We start from the raw sequence: 20954 nt of genomic DNA on the forward strand, positions 1-20954 counted from the left end.
GAGAATATGATACATAAACACAATATGTAACAGGAAGGATTATACCTGATTGTTAAAGTAAACATTTTGGGTGTCCATAGTGTAGTAGACATTCTGCATTTATTTTGCAAATCTTGCGCTTATAATTTATACTCTCACGGGTTCTAATGGCAAATGTTCTTTTCTTATGCAATGTCCCAATATGAAAGAAAGAAAAAACATTCAATTGATTATTCATTGGATTATAATTGTCATGGATAAAGTAACTGAGTTGATAGTCCAAAATTTCAATCCGTAACCTTATTTCTGTTGCCCTGTCAACATCCATTGACAAAGACATAAACAGTGTGTGTATTAGACTCTATGCTTTTCTATGCGAAACAAGGTAAAACCCTGAATGTTACATATAAATATTAACAGGGAAGATATATATGTAGGATTCTAAATAAAAGCAAAATAGTCTATTTGCAAAGTACCGGTTCGATTTGTTAATATAACAATATCGGTATTTGCTACTAAGGCCATCGCTAATACTGTGTGTGTATACTGTAGCGTTAATTTACGGATTTAAACTGATGTCTTTTTTATCCAAAAAATATGTTCTATCCACATCTTAAACTGCAAGTTAAATCCGATTCCCGATGAAAGATCGAGCTACATGTTGGATCTTTGATTTTAAGACCTCTTCCCTGCACAAACATCTCATCACGATTGGAGTTGAAATGTGTTCTACTTTAAGTTAATGTACATTTGCCAAAGTGTTGAAATATTTGTTTTTAGTTTATTGATTGATTGATTGTTGCTTGCTTAATATCTAGTTGCACTTATTTCATGCATGTGCGGGACGAAAACATATTAATAATATATGCATGCATTAAGGTTGATCTTGTAAAAAGGATCGTCTGTGATTTAGGTCAGCAAATTTTGACAGCCACTAGCAAATAATGGTATATTGGATTTTACAGTGCAATAGATCTAGACATACTTCGAAATCATCAAATACCCTTGTTGGAAGGGTTCTTACCTTGCAAAGAGAGTAGCAATATCTCTACTTAGTTCATAGGATTTAACGGCTTGTTCTCATCGTACATGGCTGTGAATTCATACAATCTGCATAGCAAAACTTATTCTTCACTTGGACAAGGGATTTTCTGTCCGAAGGAAGGTTTTGTTTCATGTGTATTATGTTTTTCCAGGTACCTTATTTCTATTGTCACGCTGAGTTATACAAAATAAATACATCATTTCTACATGTACAGTGCTCAATTTCAACTTACACCAGCTGTTCTCAGGAAATGCGCAATGTTAGGAATCAGTCTACTTTATCTTTTAGGAGGAATTTTGTGCAAGCTATATGATTATTCTTTCTTGACCGTATTTATCCCCTGAAGTTCAAAAAAAGATGTCAATTCATTTAATAGACAACAAGTTGTGCTCTACATGTACCAGACAATATATCAATGTCATTACTTCATACAATATAAAAATAATACGATGTGATATGATTGTCAATGAAACAACTCTAACCAAATAACACAGAAATTAACAACTATAGGTCAGCGTACGGCATTCAGCAATTTAGCATACACTCGTTCTTTTTTCTGTGTTTTTGCCATATTAGACAAACCCTGGCATCTTGAATATTTTGTAACCATGGTCTTCCAATCTGCCATATGGAATCAATAAAATTCGATGAACTCTATGGGTTTTTTTTCTTTTATTAAAACTTTCTTTAGATTCAGAATTCCAGATAGTTTTTCTTTTTAAGTAAACATTAATTCATTGTTTTATTCTTTGTGTGTTATTTTTTTTATTTTTGCGGTGCATGTACTGATTTTGTGACATAAACCGCTACCCCATATTATTTGTTCCACTATTATATGTTGTTTGTCTTTAGAATCGTGACTGCCTTAGACTACATATATTTAAGTCTAATTTTAAGTTTAAACAAACTCATAAAAGAGGTCATGGCCTCTAAAAAGTTGCATTTCATAGCCCCTTTAACAGTAAAGTTAACAGAGCAAGTATCCTTGTCACTTGTGTACTAAAAAGAAATTCTTCAGAGAAAATCAACGTTTAATTTTTTATGAAATTCCTAAAACATTTAAGACTGTTGTGTACATTGTACATGCATCTTCAAGTTTCCGTTCATAATAATTAAGCAACATGAGATAAATTAAAATTTTATATATAAATATCATGTGATGCAAATGATATGTGTCCAAAACATCAAATCAATACAAAATTTAAAATATCTTATCAAGTTAGTTATTTTAACATCAAATATTTAATTACATACATGTATCACTTAGTAATCGACACTATACAATTTGTTATTCTCTGACAACATAATTGATTTTGTACCAACATTACTTGGTGGTGTAGAAGCTTTTATTCTACTGGGATTTTTCTTTTCCAAAATAATGTCTCTTGATCCGGATTTCTACGTGGATTCAGCAACAGCTTGCATTCTTGCATGTTTTGGGAACACTTGTGAGAATCATGAATTTGAAGACATCTTAGAAAACAGGGAATTACGTAAATATAGAATTTTACAGATAAGAATTATTCTTGGAATAGTTTTTAACATCATCGGATTTATAGCTGTGGTTGTGGTAAACAATGAAACTTACAAAGAAAGCTACGCTGCTTTAGGATTCTTTATCCTCATTGTGACATTTATACTGATTTATTATGGGGGATTTTTAGGTGTTACTTGCCTGTTACGAGAAGTATTTAAACACTTCGGTGACGAAAAGGAGACAGGTTTGAGTGTAATGATTATCTATAAAGTACTTGAAATAGAATTTGATATATTCGTATTGTTGTACAGTCTTATTCTGTCAGATTGGGAGATGACAGATTTCGCAATAGCCACAACCATACTTGCAAGTATAGATATCGGTGCGTCGATAAGCGCATTATTGAAAAACTGTTATGACACGAAACACCGAACTTTTTCTATAAAATTGATTATTATATTTGTGTTTTCTCTATTACTTTGTTTGTTTGTTTTTTTGTTTTTTGTTTTGTTGTAATATTAGACGGGAATTGCGTACTGATGTAGAAAGAACAGTAAAAGCAGAAGATCAGGTACCAGCACTAGAAGGACAGACACAACGAGAAGAAGACCAGACACAACCACAAAAAGACAGCCAGGAAGTTGCCAATCAAAGTTTGAGTGCGAATGCGTGTAATATATCTACAAGCTTCTGGTCAAGACATGTAATGGTGCAGCCTACGTACGCCCAACTAAATATCATGATAATAGGCCATTTAGATAGTCCATCACAAGAAGACGAAAAAATAAAAATTTCATACAAATGTAAGGATACAAAAAGTCCCAAAGAAATTTATTAAAAATTAACAACAGAATTGGACATGGTTAATGAAGCAGCATATTCAAAAGTTGTGATCTCTTTTGGTCTAGATGTTAGGGACAATGACCTTGACATTGTTAAGTTGTATATGTCCAAGACAATTGAAAAAGTGAGAAATAAATTCTTGCGAGCACAAATCGGTGTTTGCAGAAGCAAACCTCCAGCTGAAAAAGTCAAATGTATAACGATTTAACTACTTTCATACGAAATAATGCAAAGAACAGAAACATTGTGACATAGACACACCTACATTTGACAGTAGCGATGGTGACAATGATGAAGTTTTGGACAAGTTAACCTTACGTATTCAAAACTTCATTCAACAAAACTCTGCCAGGTCGGACAACACCTAAATCATGATTTCTATTATTCAAAAGGAGTATTAATTTTACTTCTCATAGATGTTATGTGCTATTGTTTATGTTTGTATTGTAGCGCATGGGCTAATCAGGATAATCATTTCCGGTAAAATTGTCTATAACGCCTTGAACTTTTTCTGCATGAGATATTTTTTTCATTTTTTTTTATTTTGTGGCTTTATAACATCAATAAAACATTATTATTTTCTGTCTGTTATTGCGCGTCGAAGCGGATATTTTCCACAGCCTTTCCGAATGTAATTTTCGATAACTTATATTATCGTTTCATTTCCGTTGATCGAAACCATTAATTACAACGTAGAAAATAAGAAGGATAAAAATTTCCGATACATTATTCCGCTCGAGTTACATATGAACTGATTAAAGGGGCACTAGTTGTCAAATTCATATTCACCGATTTAACTCAAAGTCTCATATTTGATTTATAACCATGTAAAATATTCATCCAAATAAAAAAAAATCTAAAATAAACAATTTGTACAGCATGGGCTCGATAATATGTAGCTTCGTTTTGTGTGTATTTTAGTCGTGACGCCAACTTATTAACTATCGATTTGATCTCCGAAAACCGCCGATGGTCATATAAGTGATATAAAATAAATATAGATATAAATAAAAGCAAACTCGTGCATTTGGATTTTTCTATGTCTGTTAAATTTTTTAAAGATTATGAGAATGACTTTTTTTTGGGGGGGTGGGGGGTCAATTCAGTCATTCAAATGATTTACCTTTGTTACACTTTCAGTGTTGACATTCATTTCCTTTAAAAGACTGATAACGCACAGTTCATTCGTTATTCATCTCCAGGTAAGGAGTTGAATTGAAGTTCACATGGATATGGATTCAATGAGGTCGAATTATTCACTTGTAAGTTAAGAAATTAGTTCAAATTTGTTTTTTAACTGAAAGTTTTGTTGTTTAATCATTCAAAAAGACTGTTACTGTATTTGCTGCCCTTGTATAAGAATTCTGGGTCAGCTACATTTTATGTTCGCCTTTGACTCTTCGAGTTTAGAGGATACATTTGTAGTACACCAATCTAATGACGCTATATATACAAGTATCGAAAATTCATATATAATAATTATAACCAAGTTTACAAAAAAGTTACTTTGTTCTTTTTTCTTTTAATGAAACCGATCTATTGACTATAAGAATATAAAAGAAATCTAATTGTTAAAAAAATGTAACAAATTTTAAAGAATAAAATGTAGTAAATTGTTACATGTATCTATAATAAAGAAGTTTGATATTTCAAAGTTAATATCGTCCTTTTTGCCTTTCATTTAATTAAAGTTCAATTATTGTGAGCAATAAAATAAAAAAAAGTTCTGTTTTCATTTAAAACATGAATTAATTTGTCAAAACTTTTAATTTCCCTCTCTGAAATTTTCCATGAATGTAGATTCTTAACAGAAAATAGATTAATTTGCTATTACAGGTTCGCAGTAAGTTGACATATGGTTCCTTTAAATGTAAGATAATGAGAACTGGTATAATGGCAATGAATCATCTATATAGAATGAACGTGATATACTTTATTTAGGCAACTAGTATAGGACACCTTACGGCATTCAACAATAAGAAAACCCGCTAATAAAAGGAACCCTGCATGACAAAACGTTAAAACAATCGACGGCCTGATTTATGAAAATACATTCAACGTTAACCAAATGTAACAAACAGGAACCAACAACAACAACTGAGTTACAGGCTACTTACTTGGGATAGGCCAATTTAGAATGGGCGGTGTTATATGTTTTTGTGAGCTCTTAACCTGTGAGAGAGATGTAACAGCAAGACAAAAGAAATATTGTATAACCTATCTCATCAAAAGCACAAACAAAACTATAACATGGATATAAAATAACACATGGAGTAAATTTATCTAAGAGTAGTCGTCGCAACTGAAATCGAGTGAAAAGCCAAAATCAATAAATCATAAATCGTGTTTCTCAAATATTTTTAACCAGCTGTACGAATTTAGTGGGAAGATGACACAATCATACTGAGCAAATCATGTACAATGCCTAAATAAAAGTATATAATATTGACATGATGAAAGACCATAAGTTTTTGTTAATGTATATAGTTAGAAAATTGAAAGATTGGAAACGGGGAATGTGTCAAAGAGACAACAACCTGACCGCAGGGCACAAATCTACAAATATGAGTCTTTAACACAGAGAACAATTCCTGCACAAGAAGGCGGGCTTCAACTGACCCCATAACAAAAATATGTATTGGTTCAGCGAAAATAAACGTCACATATAACTCTGAAACATAAATAACCCTAGTAAATAAGAAAAAAAAATACAAGACTAACGGCAAAGGTCATACGCTCCTGACTAGGGACAGGCGGGAATATGCCGTCCAGAACTCGACTAAACCGGTTGGAAGATTAATCTTATTTACCAAAACTGATTTAGTTGTGTTTTAATTTATCTCATTTATTTCATGTATATGGTTAATCAGTAGATATCATCTCATTACCGTGTTTATATTTTAATACGCATGTGGTATTATTTGACGTTTAAAAGGGTAAATAACACAACTGATAGCTTACTTGTTTTACTTTTTCCTGTATGATTTTTTTTTTACAGTGTTTTTTTTTTTTTTATGTTATTAGCTAAAACCCGTTTGAAGAAACGATCGATGTTGCATGTTTTTCATAAAAAAAATATTATACTTTGCATACTTCTAATATCATTTGCTTTATACTTGTCGGTGTGGATTATTAGAAATAATTACAATAAGACTAATGTTGTTTCAGGATTCATTTATTATTCTTGGATTGGGGTGAATTTTTTCTTTATAGATGAATTATTTCGTGGTTTTGACAATTTTTGCATAATCTTTTTTATGATTTGTGCTTCGTTGGACACTGAAGTTCATTGTTTGCCCATACCATCGAATCCACGACAGCTGTCATTAAAATGTATTATTATGTTGGTACAACTTTCCTTTCATATGAATGTCAGCGTCAGGTTCATTACTAAAGTCTCGTAACTATAAATTTTCAAAGTTGGGATTCCAGATTTATCAAAACCAAAAACAGTGTAATATAAGTTTGTAGTAAATTGACCATGGTGAACCAAACTAGATCAGGTGAATGAAATTTAGAATATTGTCTCTATAAATATGACCGTCAAAGTCCCATAATTGTGGTTGACATATCAAACAGTTTTAATATCATATGTAATCAAACTAAAAATTTGTAAAAATTGTTAAAAGTAAAATTTGGTTTTTGTAGGAAGTGTTCATGGACATATTTACCGAATACCATAATAACGTAAACGGACAGTAAGTCACAAATTTGAAAGGACAAAAAGTCACAAACATTTTGTTAATATCTGTTTAAATATATAAGATAAAATTGAGAATGGAAATGGGGAATGTGTCAAAGAGACAACAACCCGACCAAACAGCAGACAACAGCCGAAGTTCACCAATGGGTCTTCAATGCAGCGAGAAAGTCAAGCACCCAGAGGCGTGCTTCAGCTAGCCCTTTAACAAAAATGTATACTAGTTCAGTGATGATGGACGTCATACTAAACCTTCGAAATATGCACAAGAAACTAAAATTAAAAATCATACAAGACTAACAAAGCCCAGAGGCTCCTGACTTAGAACAGGCGCAATAATGAGGAATGTTTTTGAAATAATTTCTTTTTATAAAATATATTCATTTTACAGTTTAAGAAAATGTTCAAACACTCAGCAATACGCAAAAAACTCAAATTTTAAAGAAGTCCGAGTCCGATGTAAGAATAGGTAACAAAAGAAACTAAGCAAAATGACAATTATACATAAATCAACAAAGGTCTACTAGCATGTTACTGACATGCCATCTACAGAACTCAATGAAACTGATTGCAAGAATATGTCTTCATCATAAGAAAATCAAGCACAATCCATCCTGTTAGTGGTTAAGTATCATACCATCATAAAATATATAAGAAGAACATTAATTTATCCCTATTATGCCAACAACTGGTTTCAAAATAAATGTGTTTATTTCCAATGCAGAGACCTTTTGAGTGAATCAATAGTAATGCCAAAATATGCCATCTTTAATGACCTGACAACAGTATCGTAACTTCCCCTCCCCCCCCCCCCCCTTGAATAAGTTTGTTGTTCGGTTTATTTAGCTTTTTTCGTGCTTTGTAAAGATATTTCCATAAATGATTGGATGTGAAATACCTGAACATATTAGATGCTTGCATGTTGATTTATATTTACGACCGAAGGATGTCCTTGTACAGATGATAAAAGTAAGTAAATGTTTTGACTAGTTTGATATCGATATTTTGAAGAATTCTTTTTTTTTATGCAAGGTGAAAAAAAAAGTGTAAGTAAATGTTTTGACTAGTTTGATATCGATATTTTGAAGAATTCTTTTTTTTATGCACGGTGAAAAAAAAGTGTAAGTAAACGTTTTGACTCGTTTGATATCGATATTTTGAAGAATTCTTTTTTTTTATGCACGGTGAAAAAAAAGGGTAAGTAAATGTTTTGACTAATTTGATATCGATATTTTAAAGAATTCTTTTTTTTTTATGCACGGTGAAAAAAAAAGTGTAAGTAAATGTTTTGACTAGTTTGATATCGATATTTTGAAGAATTCTTTTTTTTTTATGCACGGTGAAAAAAAAAGTGTAAGTAAATGTTTTGACTAGTTTGATATCGATATTTTGAAGAATTCTTTTTTTTTATGCACGGTGAAAAAAAAAGTGTAAGTAAATGTTTTGACTAGTTTGATATCGATATTTTGAAGAATTCCTTTTTTTTTTATGAACGGTGAAAAAAAAAGTGAAAGTAAATGTTTTGACTAGTTTGATATCGATATATTTTGAAGAATTCTTTTTTTTTTATGCACGGTGAAAAAAAAAGTGTAAGTAAATGTTTTGACTAGTTTGATATCGATATTTTGAAGAATTCTTTTTTTTTTATGCACGGTGAAAAAAAAAGTGTAAGTAAATGTTTTGACTGGTTAGATATCGATATTTTGAAGAATTCTTTTTTTTATGCACGGTGAAAAAAAAGTGTAAGTAAATGTTTTGACTAGTTTGATATCGATATTTTGAAGAATTCTTTTTTTTTATGCACGGTGAAAAAAAAAGTGTAAGTAAATGTTTTGACTAGTTTGATATCGATATTTTGAAGAATTCTTTTTTTTTTTTATGCACGGTGAAAAAAAAAGTGTAAGTAAATGTTTTGACTCGTTTGATATCGATATTTTGAAGAATTCTTTTTTTTATGCACGGTGAAAAAAAAGGGTAAGTAAATGTTTTGACTAATTTGATATCGATATTTTGAAGAATTCTTTTTTTTTTTATGCACGGTGAAAAAAAAAGTGTAAGTAAATGTTTTGACTCGTTTGATATCGATATTTTGAAGAATTCTTTTTTTTTTATGCACGGTGAAAAAAAAAGTGTAAGTAAATGTTTTGACTAGTTTGATATCGATATTTTGAAGAATTCTTTTTTTTTATGCACGGTGAAAAAAAAAGTGTAAGTAAATGTTTTGACTAGTTTGATATCGATATTTTGAAGAATTCTTTTTTTTTTATGAACGGTGAAAAAAAAAGTGAAAGTAAATGTTTTGACTTGTTTGATATCGATATATTTTGAAGAATTCTTTTTTTTTATGCACGGTGAAAAAAAAAGTGTAAGTAAATGTTTTGACTAGTTTGATATCGATATTTTGAAGAATTCTTTTTTTTTTATGCACGGTGAAAAAAAAAGTGTAAGTAAATGTTTTGACTGGTTTGATATCGATATTTTGAAGAATTCTTTTTTTTATGCACGGTGAAAAAAAAAGTGTAAGTAAATGTTTTGACTAGTTTGATATCGATATTTTGAAGAATTCTTTTTTTTTATGCACGGTGGAAAAAAAAGTGTATTGTAAATGTTAATGATCAGGTTTTTTTTTTAATTATTCAGCATATCTACAGTAGAACTTTCCGACTAGAAAATGAATTAAATATTGGCCACTGGACGTTACATAAACACAATACAATTTATTCAACGTGACTAAATATTACCTCAAATTTTAAAGTTGCTTAAGCCCAACTATTTTCTTACACATTTTTATCATTGAACGCAATTAATTCATATCTTTGATATTTTACAGACATGCAGATCGACTTTTTCAACAGTCAAAGGGCTTTAACTCAAACTTAAATCCTGGTTAAGGTTGCATTTCCTGTAAATATTGACAATGCAATTTTCCATAGGAACTCCTTTTACGGCTAAAACTGTACCACTTTTATTATGAAGTTTTGAAAAAAATCTTATCCTAGAATTGAAAGTTCATATGCACCACAATTTTTTTCAAAGGTCAAAATATAGGGCTGTGCGGCATATTTTCAACGTTTATATGCCCTGAACTTCTCAGAGTTTAAACTAACACTAATTTTCTTAACTACCCCTACCTCGAATGAAAGGTTACCACAGATTTCAATGTAAACAATATGCACATGTTTATTTACTGGTAACATTCCCAAGTTATGTCTCTGTGAGATGGAACACAGAGAGCATAACTGGGAACTAGTATGTAAACAAACTTAATTTTCTATGAATATTCAAGATCTCCCCAAAAGAGGCGTGTTTTGACAAACAGCTGTATTTACTAAGTGCAACCTTAAGAGTCATTAGAATTAGCATTCATTTTTCGAATATGGGGCGGTTATTTATTTCATTATCATTTTTTGTATCCATCCTTTTTCAACCGTTTTGGTAATTTGGTGTACATCTTAAAAACATTGAGCATTCTGGGACTCTTCTTCTGCCTGAGTGACTGATCACAGACACGTCAGGTCCAAGTATACATGTCCTATATAGCTTGAAAGCAATCCATGCAGTCATGGTTTTTTAAAAATCTAGCGTAGTAGTACCCGTTAAACTGCACCTACCCAAATGGCATAGTGCATATATACAATATTCTCACGCGAACACAGACTAGTGCAGCTGTTCTAACTTTATTTAATTTAACGTGTCAAAGGTAAACATACCCGCATCTCAAAAATAAATTTTAAAAAATAATGGCGAAATCATATCTAAAAGTATGCCTAATATTACATGTACTGTGCTACTACTCTAGATTCGATGGTTGTCGTAGTTTGCTATCTGTCACATCTTTTTTTTATAAAGTATTTCGATTTTAGCAGGCATTTGGATTGTAGCTTACTGTTTGTGTGCGGATTTCTCTCATTGTTAAAGTCCCTTCCCTTACATTGTACCTTTAGTTGCTCACATACCAGGTGAGATTTTCAGGGGGTCTCTTGTCACGGAAATAATTTAGAATGAAAAGATTATTATTGGGTTAAGTATTTTTCTTCGACTGATTCTCATTAAATCTTTTTGATACTCACTTTACCAAGTATACAGACATGCGTACAAAATATTTCCATCACTAAATCGCCAAAATTTAAATAATGATAAAAATAAGAAAAACAGAGTCTATCAAAGGCAGGGGCGGATCCAGCCATTTTAAAAAGGGGGGTTCCCAACCCAGGACAAAGGGGGGGTTCCAACTATATGTCCCCATTCAAATGCATTGATCGGCCAACAAAAAGGGGGGGTTCCAACCCCCGGAACCCCCCCCCCCCTGGATCCGCCACTGATCAAAGGTCAGTAATCAACACCAAATCCCCATAATTTACAAAAAAACATTTAAATATACCAAAAGACATGCATGGTTCCAGATTGGAACAGGGACATAAACGTATCTGGATTCATATGTTCTATTTACCTTCCGATGCAACTGGTTTGATATTATCTATCTGCTTTAAATTACGTTACTGTAACTACCTTTTGTACATTGTATATTGAAAAATTTATTTATAATTACACATATTTTTGTTGAAACGGTTTAAAAAAAAAAGAAGCAATTGTATGAACAAAATTTGAAATCTAGATTTAAATTTGTGTATTTGATCAGCTTGAATGAGGCAAATTGTGAATGTTTAAAATAAACAAAGGAAAATTGCATAAACCTCTTGAGCTAACAATTTACCTGACCAAAAGTTTACCTGTCAATTATCAGATAATTATAACCGAAATAAGACACATATTTGGGTAAACATAGGACAAAGTGTTCTTCAAAGACTTCGATTGTTTGTAAACTAAATCGTCTTCGATTTACTTAGTAAATCACCCTTTATTGTTGAAAGTAAAAGATTGTATGAATATATAAGGCCGTGAGATGAACACGATCTGGATATATAAGATTATCAAAAAATGTCATAATGTAGATATAAAATCGATTGTTTCGAGAGGTAATTAAATGTAAGTACATATTATTAGATTTTTTTTTTAGGAAAAACGGTTAAGAGGTTAATATACTAATATTGTTATCTGTTTGATTTCCGAAAATTTTGTCATTGATTCTCATATTTAATAATGGATTGCACAAATTATGTCCATTCAAATCGTTATCAATCAAACATGATATAGTACTACATTTAACTGCATTTAACCTTTCATATATCACTGTAATATCCTAATATATTTTACTACGAAAACAATGATGGGTTAAGAGGAAAGCTTACAGTTTCAGGAGCGACATAATTTTACCTTAATTAGATACAGTCATGTATAAGAAGATGTGGTACAAATGTATGAGTGCCAATTGGACAACTCTCCATCCAAGTCACAATTTGTAAATTAAAGTAAACAGTTATAGGTCAACGTACGTTTATATAATCCGTTTGAATTATTTGTGAGATGTTCCTGTCCTGTTGTTTTCATCGTTTCCGAAAGGAATAGAAACATGTGGGGTATACATCATTGACAAAGTAATATGATATTCTCTGCAAGACAAACATTAAAAGATATAACTATAAGATAACCTACTGACCCAGATTCCCACAGTAAACAGGAAAATGAACATCTACTTATCTTGAGAACTCTGTCATTCCTTTTATTATCGGTCAATAATTTATATCGGAAGAACGTAACCGCATTATAATGTATATTTTAAGAAAGATTCGCATATAGCACATACATAAAAGAAATTAAGGTATGATTGCCTATACATATATGAGACATCATCATGTTTGGGCAAAGCGCATACAGCATGTTATTGGGTTTAAATATGCGTGTAAACGCTCGCTTTGGGTAGTGCTGTAACAGTCAAACACTAAAATAAAAACTGTAAAAGTCATTTGAAAAAGGCTTGACTTTCCAGAACGGGATTGGGCACCAAACACATTAACAAAACATACGAAGTGACGATGGATGCTAAACTAGAACAAAGTTTTCCTTACGCAATACCGGTGAGCATTACAAATTCATATTCTTTATTTCACAATCAGCAGTCAGGACCTTTGACGGTGACGTGTGCAAAAAATATAAGAAGAATTTTCAAAGTTTGAGATACCAAATTACATGAATTTCAGTGATTTTGACTAACTTAAAGTGAATAACGATATCTTTTGACTTTGTGTAAAGTTGTTCATTAGCCAGAACTAGACGTAACATGTAAGGGACAAATATTAAAATATGGTACAATATACGGATTGAAGTGACCAAAGACATTTCATCCATGTGTAATGGTTTGGTTTCTCTCTTTTGAAGCACTTAAAAGGAATTTTACACCGTGGTGTGAATATGTAATCATTGTCAAAATTGATATTTTAGACTGTGAATTTTGTCTCATTATTGATATAATGAACAAACACACAAAGTTCATTTTAATATATAGATGTGTTAACATCTTATCTCGTCGTCAAGGAACCGTCATAAAGGCGTTAATATTTGGTACTTTGTTGCAGTAATTATACGAAACAATGGCTGAAAGATTTTAAATGGTTTTATTATATTGTTATCAGAACAATGTCACATAATTTAGTTAGTAGTAAACAAATACAGTAGGTTCACATAAAGATTAGACAATTGCTAGTCAGGAGTTTTAAAAATATCACAATAACCTGTAATCATTAGTTTGCGATAAAAGAATTGTTCGTGACGAAAAATGTCAATAATGTTAACATTGCTTCAGCGAAATATGTAATTTCCTTGTTGCCTAATACATTATCCTTTTATTAATTTTATTGAACTTGAGATGAACATAACTAAGTAACAAGTTTCAAAATTTCTTTTTTAGTGTTCACAACTTTTTTTCCAGCAACACCAAAGCAGGAAATGTTTGCTTTTTAATCATACATGTATATGTATATCCTATTGAAACGTTATATTGACTAGTGAAGACTACTATCTTCACAGATGACCACGACTACATGTATGCCCAATTGTCGTAGCCACAATCTCGTCTACTTTTCTTTGATTTTGACATCAACGAATGAGACGGATGCTATTGGTGAAGCAGGATTTGCTTACCCTACAGTAGCATCTGAGTTCACAAAAGTGAAAAAAACTATTAGATCGGATTCCTGACACTCAGGCTTGGTTTTCCATGCATCTAGTGTCTTGTAAACTTTTTATATCGTCGTCCTTTGTTTTTTACCATGGCGTTTTCAGTTTTTCTCAACTTCAGTATTGTTCGCCCTTGTTTTATATTTACAATCCCTTCACATGCGAAGATTTTATACTAAATATATTTTCTTAACTCAACGTACAAAGAGATAAACAAAGCATTTTGTGTACTCAAGACGAAGTTGGTTAAACAAACAATTTCGCAACTTCTTGTAATATATTGTATGAACTTCAGTAATAAATACGGTTGTTTATTGTATATTGAAAATAATGTTGACACTTTTCAAATTCCTGTGTCACATAAATATAGCAACCTCTAGTTGTTGTACAGTAAAACATATAAAAATATAAAGTTCCGATAGATAATCTTCTTTTTTGACTTTTTGGAACGTTACCTTAATGAATCATAAAAAAGAAATTTGATAGTAAAAAATCTTTAAATTGCTTTGTAAAAATATACCACTTTTCGGTATTTGAGATTTTTTAAACGAATAAGATCAATTTAGTAATATATAATTTATATCCAGCACGGAATTGTCATGTTCCATATCAAATTGCACGGTATAAAAGGAGATCGGAAGAAAGAGTACGTACTAGTACGCTTATCCAGACAAACAGCGAAGGGAGAAATGTAACAAGTACATTCTATTTAGTCAGTCTAAAAATAATTGACAAGCAAAATTTAATAAAAATGTCAGAATAATTCATGATCACGATGTCTGTTGTCAGCCAAACTATTCAATACACAGACTTAACTATGTTAAATTTTAACTATGTATCATGATTTGTCGACTATTAATGTAGTATTTTATCAGATATACCCTTTAGTTATTCTCTTATCACTTACTTTAATAATGGGATCTTTTTGTCAAATTTAAATCTTCGCGACAAATCAATGTTCGTTTACTATAATAGGTTCCTATAATGCAACTTTAAAACTTTAAAGTTGACACAATGAGCATCATGCTTAACTTAATGTTTCAAAATGGAGTTTATATCTTCTGAGATTTTCTCATGTCAACATGTAAGTAGATTCTATTTTATTACACTTTGAAATTAAATTCTGTTATACATTCAATTAAAAATGCATATATATCAGATTAATACAAAGAGTGCTACTTTTATTAATGCAATATTTTTGTTATAATGGTTATAAAATCTTCGAAATGGCTTTCACCATGGTACATACATTTTTAACTCGTACGGACAATTGATTCTGTTTTCCTATTACTTTTAACTAGATTTCTTATAAAAAAAAACTATAGCGAGAAATTAAGTAAGACAATGATAATATGAAAATGAAATTATAAATAGAAATATAGATTTCCGAAATATAATAAACTAGTGAAAAATTAAACAATGATATGAAAATGTTTTCTAATGTGGACATTCTAAATCCATTAAGTTAAATGGGCTCAGCGTTCTATATTTATAGTCACTATTATATACATAGTGTATAATTCACTGTAGGAATTCGTGATTGTGGAGCATTTGCGAAGAGGTGTTATTAGACATTAAAACGAACTTATTTTGATTTAAAACAAACTCATGTTTTATCTGCAAAGTACATCAGACCAAAGTCAAATTCATCAAGTTAGGGTAAGGCTTCATATTAACATTTGGTTAAAAATACAAATGCGGGGTAAATACATTGGCACTTAAAGTAATCATTCATCTATCTAATTAATCGTTCGATACTATGCTAGAAATCAACGCAGAGTCTCATTGCAGTGTACTCGCATCGAGTGCTGGAGGTCGTGATCCCAATGCCCGTCTTCGTCAAAGTCAAGATTTAAACATTGTTATTTGATATATTAAACTAAGAGCATTGTGGAGTAGGAGCAATGACTTGTTGGCTTACATTCAGAATAATTTGTCTGGGTTTATATAACAAATATTCCTGCAGTCGGTTGAACAAGCGCTTTCATATTCTGGTTCAATTTATATCCTTAAAGTTGTTCAAGGCAGGACTTATTTAAACATTTTGACTGTGAGCTTTATATGTTAAACTGTTATGTGTTAATTTCATGCATACATGCATTTACACTCAATGTTATAAATGCTTTAGCCGAATTTGGCAAAAGTTCGAGGAATTTTTTTATCTTTAATGCTCTTAAACATCGTACTTTATTTGGCCTTTAAACATTTTTTGATTCGATCGTCATTGATGAGTCTTTTGTAGACAAAACTCGCGTCTGGAGCAAATATAAAATTTCAATCCTGGTATCTATGATAAGTTTATTAAGAAATATTTGTAGGCCAAACGGCTGATATCATAAGTTTACAAGTAGTTCTCACATCGCCATTGTGCATTGCTTTATCGTCATGATATCACAGGTGCTCAACTCACTTGTGTTCTTTCAAATAAAGATTTAAAACAAAAAGAGACGGAAGACAGTAAGACATTCAAAACTCATACACTGAAAAGAAATTGACAACACCATAAAAAAAACAAAAAAAAAACCCCAAACAAGTCCGTAAAACTACATAGAAGACTAAAGACTAAGCAACACCAATCCCACCAAAACCGGTATTGATCTCGAATTTCGGAAGGGTAAGCATATCCTGCTGTACATTTTTCGTCCGTCATGTTAACGTTGCGTATGGTACAATGTAAGTGCCAATTCTGTGATCTAATAGTTCTCATTCGTTGATGTAAATCAGACATTTTTTAAAGTTAGTAATTTATTTTATTTTGACTTGTATTACTGGTTGTAAGGTATGTGGCAAGTGGTCCATCCAGAGAAGGGATGTTTTGTTTTCCTTCGTAGTTGGTGCTTTTTCGTTTGCTTTCAATTTCCATGTGTGTTATATCTTGACAATTGAGACTACATGAAATGAATTAACTTTGTTCCCAACTCCTTTAGAGAAGTTTGATCTAGGGGGTTTTGTTAACATGCTGGTCTTAATTTGGCTTCTCAATGTTAAAAAAAACCAAAACAATCGATCAATCAATCACATGATTTAGGCAATTTTATATGAAAGTTCCCAAAGATACCATATGCTTTATACATTTATGATGACCTATAGATATATATTTCGAAATATACCTTTAAATAATCCAATATATATGGTGTAGCTTTTTTCTTATTTCATTGGTAATTACGATCAAGTATTTCAAAGAGCATTCTATGTACCTGTAGCCTTGTTTCTATTTTTAAGTATATTGACGCTATGTGAATAAATATTGACGGTTTAATATATTAAAAATCTTGAAAAATACAATGCAAAATACACAGAAAGAACATTGTAGTTTATTTCCATAAACACTATTTACATATCAATTATTTAAAGTAATGACTCACTCAGTAAATACGTAATGTATATTGACCTGCTAGATTAAATAGACACCCAGAGTTCGTCCTCAGTTCATATAACCTGATTTGGTCCATATATAACGAATTGTCTTCGTCAACAGTTATTAATTAATATTAAGTAATACCAAGGCTGTTTGTATTTATGCTTGAACAAGAATGTGTCCCAAGGATCCGCACTATCATTTTCTATGTTCAGTGGACTGTGAAAATTGGATAAAATCTCTAATTTGGCATTAAAATTAGAAATTTCATATCATAATTTTCAAGTTGATTGGACTTCAACTTCATCAAAAACAACATCGACCAAAAACTTCAACCTGAAGCGGGACGAACGGACGGACAGACGGACGAGGGGGGGGGGGGGATAGAGATATCTTTTTGTCAGGAAACACTGTCAAACATCCAAACATAATATCCACACTGATCTGTGTCCACACTTGTTATGCTTGAGAATTGTGAGTATTAAGTTTATTAAACATAAAGAATGTATGCGTAGAGAAGGCCATCTGTATCCAAAACCAAAATAATATGAAAAGTAGAACTATGTGTTGTCCTTTGAATATAAATACTAATCTTGTAATTTTTTAGGTTTTGTTTTTAATATAAAAAAACATAATTCTATTTACAATATTGTCTGCAACAGCAATATTCAGCACCGATTTGCTTTATGTTTAATTCAAATGTGCAAAATTGAAAAAAAGTCATAAATGAAACAGTCATAAAATCTATACAAAAGAAGTGGTGTATAATATACCAATGACATGTAGCAAACAAACGACACAGGTCACCAAATATATATCTATTTCAGGTACGTGGCAACTGTGAGGAAATCCAAACCCGAAAGATGTGAACCATTAAATAGACAGATGACAGTTCGGATACTAAGACACGAATATCTTCCGTCTCTTCATCGACAGAAAACGGAAAAACTTCCACAAACACGTCTTCGAGATGAAATTAATTTGACGCTTGAGACTGTCCTTAAAGAGGACATCAAACCTTTGGACTCTACAAAGAAACAATTTCTAATATGCATGAATTCGCTTCATGGGAATTTAAAAACAAACCCGTTCAAACTTGAAATGAAAGAAAGTCCAATTTATTGTGGAGATATTCCACCATGGAAACCGTTAGATCCAACAATACCTTCGTATTTAGTGCCCTTAAAAGTCGGCAAAATGGAAGGAAGACAACTTGAAGCGGGATATGCAGTGTTCCCGATGCCAAAGGAGAAAACAGAACTAAGTGTAAAGGTTTATAATTTAGAGCTCAGATCAGAAGATCGACTTCATCTTTGTCCTAGAAAAACTGTTTTGTCGGTTTATAAGGTATTCTCGTGGGCAATACAGAAATTAAATCGACACTACACATCAATGACATTTGAGACTTCCGGTACAGGACGACACAGTGCGATGATGGACCTCGATTTGAAACTTGAATTTAGAGACGATGTGCCGCATTTACTTCTGGTTTTACCGGAAGGTCAACTTGTCGAAATCATTCCTGCAATAGCTGTGACTAAACGCGGTCCATTTTATATCACACGTCCATTTGAAAATGATATTAATCCAAACTCGGATATGAGATGGCGGATAAATTACTCTATGAACGAAGAAGCAATAATGCGCGCCATTTCAACAGGCGATAAGCTTCAGAGATTAAATGCGGCTAAGCTGCTTGCTTACATTTGTCGGAAGGAATGGCAATTAAGATACATTACATCTTATCATATTAAAACAGTTCTTCTGCACGAGTCAGACTTTGAAATTGATTCCACTCCGCGTTGGCAGAGATTTTCAATGGATGATTGTTTAAAAACTTTAATCCGGCGTCTGCAAGATTACGTAAGACGAAAGGATCTTCCACATTTTTTCGATGAAGATATTAACTTATTTGAGCATATTCCTAATCGTGCATTCACATTTATGAGAAACGCTTTAGATAGATTACTTCGAGAGGACGAGGAACTAGCCAGAGTTGTTCAAAGAACACGACTCCCAAAAATTGTATATTGATAATCATTTTAAAATTATTTATTTATTTCATTGAACGTTTTAAAACACTTAAATCGATCATTACTTTTCAAGCAGAGCAGCGCTGTAGATAAAATTACATTATTAAGATATTCACATTACAAATGTATGTAGTACATAATTATGGCGGCTGACGAAAGTTTATATTAGGGAAGAACTTATTAAGGAGACACGTCTTGAAATGGTATTTGCGATTGTTTTCTCGGCAAACTTTTCATCTTTTTCTAAATATTTATTCATACTTTTACTTTTAATCAAAAGAGTACGATTGGCTTTCAGAGATGGTACGAGACCACGAGACAAAAGAAGTAATAATTTATATACATATAAAAAGAAAGAAATTCATGCATTTTTTTTTTAAAACGAATGATATAGTACATGTATTAAGAAAATACTGCTCCAAATTTTCTATAGATATCGAAGTTTATGTACTTTCTGAAAGACTCATATTGACTTCCAATTTGTTCTGTTTTCGGAACACTTTCCAAAATAAAAGTTTCCCCGTTACGTGTGAAAGTGGATGTAAACTTATGAATGTGTTCTGGGTTTGCTATTGTGTTGTATATGATTGGTATAAAGGTGAGTGATTGAGGATACAATGTTAATCATTTGTTTTTTACAAAAATAAAATAGTTTGTTTTAGAAAATACTGTATTTCATCATAACATGACCCCAGCAAGTCAAAATGGACGTGATGAAAACCAGTGTTTATTCATGTACCCAAAGTCCTAAAATTAGTAAAACAAAGCTTGGAACTTTTTACGGATTTGTTATAATATAAGTAACATGACGGGTTACGATGCACCTGAGATCACCCCCGGTTTTTGGTGGGTTTCGTGTTGCTTTGTCTTTAGTTTTCTATGTTGTGTCTTGTGTACTATATTATTCGTCTGTTTGTCTTTTTATTATTTAGCCATGGCGTTGTCAGCTTATGTTTCGATCTATGAGTTTGACTGTCCCGCTGGTATCTTTCACCCCTCTTTTACACAGTTAAATATTTGGTCTCCTTGTTTTGAACTGTAAAACTTTTAAACGCAGGCCAGTCTAGTCATTAGCCAATAATTAAAGCAATCGTTTGCAAATTCTACAAAATATAAGCTATTTATGACAAAAAGAGTCCAAATTGATGTATTTAAAAATATCAGTAAAGTTGTAGGGTACAGAACTTGCATAATAAGTGTTTCTTATTCATATTTCTCATATCAAACATTCCAGTGGCAGACACAATTATACACCCTTCATCTCGTAAGACCAAAGTACAGTACCCTTATTGTTAAATTTGCTCTAGCTCAGGAAATGCGTGAGATACTTGCTAGCGGACGTTTAACAAAAAAGTTAAAATATTCAAACCATACAAGTATTGAACATAGCAGATGCTATCATTATAGCGCTTTGACAATTTCCACCATAAATTTCAGATGTGACA

At 31.6% G+C, this 20954-nt stretch overlaps 1 protein-coding gene across 3 annotated transcripts; it reads left to right on the forward strand.

The window, feature by feature from the left end:
- The first annotated feature begins 2373 nt into the window (after nucleotides 1–2373).
- On the forward strand, nucleotides 2374–20175 carry LOC143075238 (uncharacterized). 3 transcript variants are annotated; one of them, XM_076250613.1, is made up of 2 exons: nucleotides 2374–2517; nucleotides 18304–20175. In XM_076250613.1, exon 2 carries the CDS (start codon nucleotides 18362–18364, stop codon nucleotides 19508–19510), a length of 1149 nt encoding a protein of 382 aa, XP_076106728.1. In that variant the 5' UTR covers nucleotides 2374–2517; nucleotides 18304–18361; the 3' UTR covers nucleotides 19511–20175. The 3 variants fall into 3 exon arrangements, with proteins under 3 accessions (XP_076106728.1, XP_076106722.1, XP_076106714.1); XM_076250607.1 differs by lacking the exon at nucleotides 2374–2517 and adding an exon at nucleotides 11864–12030; XM_076250599.1 differs by lacking the exon at nucleotides 2374–2517 and adding an exon at nucleotides 15047–15202.
- Nucleotides 20176–20954: the final 779 nt, after the last annotated feature.

This window comes from Mytilus galloprovincialis, chromosome 1 (assembly GCF_965363235.1).
Source record: "Mytilus galloprovincialis chromosome 1, xbMytGall1.hap1.1, whole genome shotgun sequence".
Taxonomy (NCBI): domain Eukaryota; kingdom Metazoa; phylum Mollusca; class Bivalvia; order Mytilida; family Mytilidae; genus Mytilus; species Mytilus galloprovincialis.